This window comes from Cardiocondyla obscurior, linkage group LG15, assembly GCF_019399895.1.
Source record: "Cardiocondyla obscurior isolate alpha-2009 linkage group LG15, Cobs3.1, whole genome shotgun sequence".
Lineage (NCBI taxonomy): Eukaryota > Metazoa > Arthropoda > Insecta > Hymenoptera > Formicidae > Cardiocondyla > Cardiocondyla obscurior.
Window position 1 is genome coordinate 3,477,505 of NC_091878.1, and position 10,145 is coordinate 3,487,649.

A 10,145-nucleotide genomic window follows, 5' to 3' on the forward strand; every position below is an offset into this window, starting at 1 on the left:
ACCGGCTTTAATTTTCATATTTTCTCTACTACGTTATATGATTGATCAGGCTGCTCGTCGGCCGCGATATTTTCAAATTACTCCTCCAAATAAATATCTTCAATTTTTCAATTTAAAGTAAAGAAAATATTTACGTTGCTATTTAAAATGTCATAATTACAAATATAAACGATGTTTAAGTTAAATTCGTTAATTAATATCATAGATATAAATTTGGAGTATTGTATAATATTTTTTTTTTTTTTTTTTTATTTTAGTAAATTTAAATATTCAATTTCTGCAGTAAATAAACTGCCACGCGCTCGAAAACCACAATATCTCGGTCTCATATGTCGTTCATCGTGATGAACGATGGCTTTGTACACCAGGCTATCGACTTTTTATGCGAAATGCTCGGTTTCTTTGATACTATTCCTCGTTTAGGCGATTTACTGAAAAACTCTTGATTTCTTCCTGATCTCGGCCCTAAGCGGGCAACCGAAGGACCTTTTTTCTCGTCCGTTGCGGTTGATTCGATACCTTATTCAATTGCAAAAAATCTCGCACACATATGCACGTATACACGTACAGGTTAATTATGTACCGTAAATTCTTCATGCAGCTAATCAAACGTGATCTTGAACGTTTAAATAGAACTCAAGAAACTCCTCGATCAACTGAATATTTTATCAGATTTTCCTTAACTTTATAATAGAAATTATTCAAGATTGAAATAAATTATTAATAAGATTATTGATAAAAAAAAAAATAATTTATTACTCGAGTATAACTCGGAGATGTAATATAAAATAATCTATCGAAAGAAATTGTTACGCGATAAATTTATTAAATAACCGGAAATATTATTTCAGACGAATGTGGGTCCTATATTGGTTTGCGTGAATCCTTATACAGACATCGGGAATCCGTTAACATTAACAAGCACCAGGTCGGTGCCATTGGCACCTCAGCTGAACAAGGTCGTCCAAGAAGCCGTAAGACAACAATCGGAGACCGGGTATCCCCAGGCGATTATTCTTTCCGGTAAGACTCTTAACAAACTCCATCCGCTTTCGTTTTTCGAGAGTGAAGATTTCTGGAACTTCCTCTGCAGGGACAAGCGGTTCCGGAAAAACGTACGCCTCGATGCTATTACTTAGGCAACTCTTCGACGTCGCCGGCGGCGGACCGGAAACGGACGCTTTCAAACATCTAGCGGCAGCCTTCACGGTCCTCAGATCCTTGGGCTCAGCGAAAACCGCCACAAACTCGGAGAGTTCAAGGATAGTAAGTAGTCCGCTTCGAAATGTATGAGATAGAAGAAGATAAAACGGAAAAGAAGAACGAAAGAGAAATAAGATTACGAAAAGAAAGTTTATAGACGCAATATCAATATTAAATTTAGAAGTATTGCGAACAATAACGTGTGGTGGAAAGTAGTAAGTGGAAAAAATAATAACAAAACATGATATTTAGTAAAAGTTAGTGATATGAATATCGTAATTATTTTATTTTATTTTTAGGGCCATTTTATCGAGGTACAAGTGACGGATGGTGCTCTATATAGAACAAAAATTCACTGTTACTTCCTGGACCAGACACGTGTAATCAGACCGTTACCGGACGAGAAAAACTATCATATATTTTATCAGATGTTAGCCGGATTGTCTCACGAAGAGCGAGGTAACGCAATTAATTATAATAATATTATTACAAGTAGAAACGGGGAAGAACAATTTGTTAAGAAATACATTACCTTAATAACTTTGCAGTTAAATTAAACCTGGAGGGATACAATCTCAAAAATCTGAGGTATCTCCAACACGGCGATACACGGCAAGACGAAGCGGAGGATGCAAATCGATTTCAAGCTTGGAAAGCTTGTTTAGGTACGCGATTAAATGCGGCGAAAATAATGTGAATAATTTATTCCTATAATATTTAATAAATCCGCAAGCAAAACTTTTTGTAATACTATTAGCTTCTTTTGCTTTTTTTAATTTTTTTTTCTTTTTTATTTCTAGCGTTGATTAAACCTTTTTGTAACGAAAATCATCAGATTTCGTTACATTTAATTCTCAATTTTCTGTTTTTCCCCAGGCGTTTTAGGCATTCCATTTTTGGACGTCGTAAGAGTGCTGGCAGCGGTGCTCATCCTCGGGAACGTCGGTTTCACAGATGGTCCTGGTGTGGAAGTGGGCGTAATTGGTGAGAACGAATTATCCTCCGTAGCTACACTCCTGGGAGTTCCTCCGCTAGCCTTGTTACGAGGACTCACCTCCAGGACTCACAATGCGCGCGGCCAGCTCGTTAAATCCGTCTGCGATGCCAACATGGTATTGTTATCAGACTTTCTTTATGAGATGAAACAGCGATGAGTAACGGTCCAGCTTGTTGCGAATTAACATTTACGGATCGAAATATTCTTTGTTGGAATGGCGCGCCACTTATTTTAACTTGCAATATTCTAGATTGTGTATAATCAATATGTTCAGTTATAAACTATTGTAATTTTATCAAGCAGATAAATTTTTAGCGTAAATTATTGACTGTTGAATCTAAATATTAATTTTCTCGTAATTATTTTGAATGATTTATTGTATTTTAACTTAGTATTTAAATATTTTGAATTTTAAATAAGAATATTAATTTTTTTTTATTTTGGTAATTTTATCGCTAACATTATCGAACATTATTTTGTATTAATAATACAACTTGATAAATAAAATCATGTTATTAAGTGTTCGTTTATTACGTTTGCAGTCTAACATGACCAGGGATTCGCTAGCAAAAGCGCTTTATTGTCGTACTGTGGCCACGATAGTTAGACGAGCCAACAGCTTGAAGAGACTTGGTTCTACTCTCGGCACTCTTTCATCAGATTCCAATGAATCAGTTCATAATCAAGCAGATGTCACTAGCCAGCACGCTTCCACTATTGGCAGCTCAGCAGGTCTTTATTATTACAGCTAGATCTTAATTATATCTTAATTATTTATTGTTAATGTAATATAATAATATTATAATCTCCTTTTAAAGGTTCAAATTTGGTTAAATATTCTGTACTCTTCTCAATACCGTATCAGAACCGCGATATAAGCGCATCTGCTTCTTCTTAATGCGATACAAAAAGTAAAGTGAGGGATTTTTCAGGAGGAACGGGATCCAGAAGCATGACCGCCTTGAATAACGCCGTGCGACACGCCACGGACGGCTTCATCGGTATCCTGGACATGTTCGGGTTTGAGGATCCTAAGCCGAGCCAGCTAGAGCACCTCTGCATCAATCTTTGCGCGGAGACGATGCAGCACTTCTACAACACTCACATATTCAAGAGCTCCATCGAGAGTTGCCGCGACGAAGGCATCCGGTGCGACGTCGAAGTTGACTATGTCGACAACGTGCCATGCATTGATCTCATTTCTTCCTTGGTAAGCTCTTTGTATCGAAGACAACAACCCAACAAAATCGCTGCTTAGTCAAATATGATATTTCTCAAATAAATTCGTTCGTTAATATATGAATAATTATATCCTTTTAAGTTTTTATTGTAATTTTTTAATATTTTATTCATGCAAATTGAAAATAGATTGACGTTACTAAATAAATAAGAAACGTCAAGTTTTATAAGTTCTCATATTTTAAATCTATTAATGTTACATTACAATAATATTACTTTTTTACTTTAATCGCTAAGAATCTTTGTTATTAAAGATGCAATTAATTTATGTGTTAATTATATTTTAATTAGACGTGTTTAATTTGTAGCGTACCGGATTACTAAGTATGTTAGACGTGGAAGGTTCTATACACGGAACTGCGGAAAGTTACGTTGCCAAAGTGAAGGTACAACACAAGCAGAATCCCCGGTTATTCGAGCCAAGGATCGTCGATTGTAGATCATTTGGTATTCAACATTTTGCGGGAAGAGTCACCTACGACACCTCAGATTTTTTGGGTAAATAAGAGCTCTCTGACTACGTTTCATGAAAATTCGAGAATATTGTAAAATATATGTGCATAATTATTTAATAATTATAATATAATAATAATTGAGCGAAGTTTGATCTTATTCTTTGTTACGATTTCAAAATTAGTAATTTTATCGCTTTATTTTTCAAGATACAAACAAGGACGTTGTTCCCGACGATTTGGTGGCGGTATTCTACAAACATACCTGCAGCTTCGGCTTTGCCACTCATTTATTTGGCAGCGAATTAAAAGCTTTATATGCGAGCGATACCGTGCCGAGAGGCGTCAGTTTCCGAATATCGCCAACTTCCCATACTGATCTGTAAGTATCCGATGCCACAAAATATTATAAAAATTATAATACATATGATAAACGTTATCAGCCTTTTGACAGATATATTATAAATTGATTAAATAATGTCGCAGCTTCTGTAACAAGCATCGAATTTGCTGTGTAATATTAAAAACGACAAATATGCAAATAGACCGCAAACATTTTTCTCCGCAGTTTGAACGGGGACGAGCCAATATCGACGTTGACACAGGACTTTCATACGAGGTTAGATAATCTCCTGAGGACTCTTGTCCACGCTAGACCGCACTTCGTCAGATGCATCCGTAGTAATAGCACCGAGACGCCGATGCACCTCGACAGGGGAGTTACAATGCGCCAGATACGCTCGTTGCAGGTTCTAGAAACAGTAAATCTCATGGCGGGAGGTAAGACAGTAGAACGTTACTTTAATTATTAAATTTTAATTACAAAATTCTAATTTTTGTTAAGAAAATCTCTATTTATATAGCAATAAATTTCTTATTGCCGTAAATAAATTAAAAATAAATAAAAATGTATTACGCACAATAACAAATATGTAAGTCGGATTGAAATTAATTACGACAGAATTTCTGATTTAATATTTATGATGGTTTATGTAGGATACCCGCACAGAATGCGATTTAAAGCCTTCAATGCGAGATATAGGCTGATCGCGCCTTTCAAACAACTGCGTCGCGCCGAGGAGCAGGCTGTCGAGGACACAAAATTGATTTTGCAAAATGCACAGCAGCTAAAGAGTAAGTTCGGCGCCAGCACTAGCTGGGCTGTCGGCAAGCGGCATATTTTCCTCAGCGAGGGTATCAGGCAGCAGCTTGAAAACTTGCGGGCGGAAACGCGAAGGAAAGCTGCCACAGCAATACAGGCAAGCATACATTTTTTTCTAATACTTTCACTATTTTTCTTTTGTATTTTTTATACACTTTTTTATACGTTCAATAAAAAAATTATTTTTCACACTTTACTCAGTAATATTTGCGGCCAAAGTGCGATGGAGTTATTTAGAAGGAAAAACGCGACTTCATATCACATCCGTTTTAATTTTATTTCCAGGCTACGTGGAGAGGATGGCACGTACGGAAAAGATGGCCTTTGAGAAGGACAACCCTAGGAGTAACATCTGGCATTGGTCAGAAGAAACCTCAACAACCACCTACTGGAACCAATACCGGAACCGTTCAGAGGAATGTCACTGCCGGTACAGGAACTGGAACTGGCACTCGTCCAAGACCGCAACCAATCGCTGGCACACCTCCGCCCGATCCTTCGGAGAAATGCGCCGATCAAAAGATGATCCAACAAACTTGTACACTTTTTGGATTGGATTTGGTAAGCATTTGCATAACACGTTTTTTTACAAAGCAAAATATATAAAGCTCAAAGAAATATAAAAAGGAAATAACAAATAATAAAAAAGTATAAGAAATTAATTTATAATAAAAGAACAAAATTTTAATTCTCCACTTTACATTTTTCGAGCTAGACATTATAGTAGTAGTAGTAGTGCTAAAACAATGAAGTGTTATAACGTTTAATACTTTAGTGTTTCAGCGAGGATCGCAAATTTTGCGCAAATTTATCGCAAAATGTTGCAAGAGAAAACTTTCTAACTTAATATAATCCTTCTTTTATCATACAGGAACGGCCGCCACCTGTCCCTCCTAGTAGATCCTATACCGTGACCGGAAACACAAAACTTGGTTACCCGCAAACCAGGATTATGAAAATGCCTTTTCCAGGTAGGAAACGTCATTTAAAATAGTTTTTACTAGACAAAGCATTAATATACGACAAAAATATGCGTAGATGTAATAATTTTTGGTAAAAAATTATATATTTAAATAATCGAAATGTTACTTCAGAAATATTTAATTAACAAATGTTAAACTGCTAAACTTTTCAACGTTTATTTTATATATAAAAATGTGTGATTGATAATCATTCAACGGATATTTTTTAAGTATAATTTAATCATTAATTTTCAGAAGAGGGCGAGGGTGAAGTAGTCCTGTTGAAAGGAGAAACAGTTTTAGTTGTAGGTACATCACCCCGACGAGGCCATCTTGTTGTAGAACATAATAACACTACTTTACATGTGCCGTATCAATTCATGGAATTGAAACCCTGCAATATTAATGTTTAACAGGTTTCACGACATTATTTATTTCACTCAATTTTTTAAAGACTCGAGAAAAGATTATTTATAATTTTCCAAATTTCGAGAAATCTATATTTAATTAAACTTCTTTATGAAAGTATTTGTAGGAAAATCGTCACAAAAGGAAAAAGAAGAAGTTATAACGTTATTATTTTATATTTTTAATATAAATAAAAAATTTATATTATTTAAGTTTATTAATCCTCTATGAAAGAATCTAATTTGCAAAACTTGCATGTAGTACTTGAGCATAAGAAATTTATTTTATTATATTTTACTATTAATTATTTTTTACAAATAAACTTATCGTTTTTTTTTCTTTAATTTTTTTTTTAATTTGACCGTAGAGGGTTGATAAAATAAAACTTTGTCAGAACTTTGTCAGAACTTTGTCAGAAGCTCGTCGGCTGTATTCTTTCTATATGAGCTTGCTTGATCTCGATCACCCCGGTCATCTCTCGTTGGCCAATTAATTGCCATAGGATCATCTTAGAGTACGGTGGCAAAAGTTAGGGTAGGTGATTAGTATTAAGAGAGAGCCGGCGGCATCACTCGCGGTGGAGTCAGCTCTAAAGGACAGTGAACTTCGTCCTCTAATTAATTACACCTCCTGTTAAACGAGCTTAACGCGGAAGTCACAGCGACCGTGCTTATCGCTCATTTCAGACACGGCATACTGACTTACCCTAAGCTGTTCGTCTTCCATGTAGATAAGATTCTCGCGAAGAAGTCCAGGGTGCATGATAAGAAAAGTGTACGCAAAAAAAAAAAAAAAAAAAAAAAAAATATATATATGCAGGTGTGATAAGTTGAAGAAATAATACACATTTTCGTGTCGATTTCTGTTAGGAAATTTGCGTGCAGGGTTGACAAAAATGATGATTGATAGATATATCTAAATTTTGTTTATATTTCGTTAGAAAAGGTTCGCAAATGGTATACAATTTTCTTATCAAGCACTGTGGAACTTTACCCGTAGAAGTATTTTCGAAGATAATGAATATAATATGTATACTTGCAGCAGGTTACGGATTTTTGATGCAACTTATATGATTATATAGAATCTATATATATTTCTCTCCTCTTTTTCTTCTCTCTTATCCTTTTCTTTCTCGGTCTCGTTTTCACACGCATATTACAGAAGAGAATATATATGACTTTATTATAATACTTTTTACCAACAGTATTTGTTTTAAATTTCTAGAAAACACTGCCACAATAATATATCTGTACTGTAAGATTTGTAGTAGTTTATAAGTAATTATAATACTAAACCTGGTACTGTCGCCACAGAAAGATTCATTTTGTATATACACAATTCTCTTTCGTTCGTTGATTCCGAAATAAGCCCGGGAATCAAAGAATAAATCGCAAATTTACATCGAACATGTTAATATAGTTTTTTTGGAAAATATACGATGTTTGTATATAAAGTTCTAACTGTGTCGCGAAGTGGTTTCAGATACCAGAGCAATATAATGCATATACACACATATGTATATATATATTTATATTTATATATATATACATATGAGCAATTGTATGTATCAAAAATATAAAATCAAGTACATGAGCCTTTTTTTTAAAAAAAAAGGGACAGTTATAATCATTGTTAATAATTTAATTTTCAGCTTCCTTTATTTCCATCTTCTCCCAATCGCAGTAAAATTAAAACATGTAAAATTTATTTATAAATAACAAAAATTTAGAAATAGTAGTAAAGTTTGTGAGAAGGAAAATTGTATTTCTCACGGTGTGAAAGAATTGCATACCCAGGAAACTAGAAAGGATTCGAGAAATTGGAAATTCTAGGATCCAGTGTGTATTTTGAGCTTACCTGTATGTCGGAATGCACTGGCTTTGATGCGCAACGCTAAACACGTACCGCGGAATTCATCTCACGAACGGAAGGAGCTTTATAGCGAGACGCGAGATAGAGAAGAACCGTCGCATTCCTCTTCTATGTTCTTACGCAAACAAATCTTTAAGCCGGCCGTGCAACACCGACAGTTGACATGCATTACGCATTTGCAGAAAACAGCAAAATGTGATCTCATACTCCGCGGACCATATAAATCTACAATAAATTTTGCCGTTTATTAGAACCTTGAAAAAAAAATACTACGGAAAACTGACACGCGATTAAAATGTTATAAAATTATTTCGACATACAGGACGCATTTTTTAACGTAATGTTAACTTTATCAATATTAATATTAAAGTTAGGAAAAGGGACACCTCGATCTTTTCAAAGCTTGACACAGTTGCTATAATAAAATAACATTTTGTGCTATAGAATCAAGTTTCTCTCAAATAAGTCATCAATGAGAGGCGTTGCACGTTTCGGAAATACACGGGCAAAAATCTGGGAAACGAGAGAAGCAAATTCAGAAGAATGAGAGACGAAATCGTGTATTCTACGTCAGGAGTTTCAAGTGCCGGAACAACGAAGATATGTGTTTCTCGCTCTCTGCGAAGGCACTACGGGGATAACGATATTGAATCGCAATGTCTCGGACATCGTCGTTCGACCGTCGCGATCCGTTCGAATGCACCCGACTGACCCGCTTCCGGCATCGCCAAGGGAATCCCGAGAAATCCTGGCAGACAGAGGGTTGCAGCGATCGGCTATGACACCTTAGGCGTACCGTAAGAACGACAAATCAATTGGAGTTATAGAGTAAACTTCGAGGAAATATCTTTCGCTTTTCAATTTATTATTTATTTCTGCGATTGAACGTTTAAGACGGGAATATTTAAAAAAAATCAGAACTTTGAGTATTTTAAATAAGTTACATAACTATTGCAACATTTTTATATAATTTTATTGCAGAATATTATTATTAATATTTAATTTTTTATTTTTTTTTTAGTAAGAAGTAAAAAAATAATTTCAATATTAATTCAGTAATTTTCGCGTAATTTGCATTTCATCTTATTTCGTCTGCCACACAACTATTACCCAACTGCAACGGACAGCTTAAGTTGTGCTGAACGTAGCAGCGGCAGGTGCATCGTCTTTCGCCTTTAATAACCAATTCGTGCAGCCGTCAAGCTTTCGAACTTGCCACAAAAGCTCGATTGTTCCGCGGAACGTCGGAAGACGTGGGAACGAATTCGCGAATCTCCCCAGCGAGACTCTCCGCCAATCAAAAACGGCATAATACCGTGAATATTAAACTATTCACCCCGTTTTTCTCACCCCTTTTCCTGTTTTCTGCTTTTAGGCTGCTTTCAAACGTTTCTTTACATTATTAAATTTTTCTTGCTTATTTTACGTGAAAAGAAAAATTATTTTACATTTAAGAATATTCAACAATGAACTACGAACATACGTGCACACCCGAGTGGAAATTTGTTAGATCGCGCAAATTAAATATATTTCTCAATTATGATTATCTTTAAAAAATTAAGTTGTCGTTAAAAAAAAATCTGATCACTGTCCGGCGCGGACCGTGTATCTAAATAGATGTCTAATGTTTTTCGCCGTATACTATTTTACTACGCAAACTGACCTATACCTACGCACGCTCGACTGCCGAATTTGCCGGGCAAACCAGTTCTCGCCGGCCGCCGCCCGCGCGTCCTCCGCCTTGCGAACTTGGAACGCGAAGTCTGCCGGCCAGATGTCAACACACTCACACTACCGCAGAGGTCGGTGGACCCGGCGACCAGCAGTCTGGGCAGTCGAGCACGTGTTAG

At 35.7% G+C, this 10,145-nt stretch overlaps 1 protein-coding gene across 2 annotated transcripts in view; it reads left to right on the top strand.

The window, feature by feature from the left end:
• Positions 1-9,782, top strand: part of Dachs (unconventional myosin-IXb-like dachs) — a 35,651-nt gene extending 25,869 nt beyond the window's left edge. For both annotated transcript variants that reach the window (XM_070666940.1, XM_070666941.1), the window contains 14 exons: positions 852-1,023; positions 1,094-1,266; positions 1,503-1,662; positions 1,752-1,868; positions 2,080-2,315; positions 2,743-2,932; positions 3,133-3,410; positions 3,748-3,937; positions 4,102-4,273; positions 4,460-4,671; positions 4,888-5,150; positions 5,339-5,614; positions 5,925-6,024; positions 6,271-9,782. In XM_070666940.1, the coding sequence (XP_070523041.1) occupies positions 852-1,023; positions 1,094-1,266; positions 1,503-1,662; positions 1,752-1,868; positions 2,080-2,315; positions 2,743-2,932; positions 3,133-3,410; positions 3,748-3,937; positions 4,102-4,273; positions 4,460-4,671; positions 4,888-5,150; positions 5,339-5,614; positions 5,925-6,024; positions 6,271-6,428 (2,697 nt within the window). In that variant the 3' untranslated portion in view covers positions 6,429-9,782. The remainder of the gene's footprint in view (positions 1-851; positions 1,024-1,093; positions 1,267-1,502; positions 1,663-1,751; positions 1,869-2,079; positions 2,316-2,742; positions 2,933-3,132; positions 3,411-3,747; positions 3,938-4,101; positions 4,274-4,459; positions 4,672-4,887; positions 5,151-5,338; positions 5,615-5,924; positions 6,025-6,270) is intronic.
• The last annotated feature ends 363 nt before the right edge of the window (positions 9,783-10,145 follow it).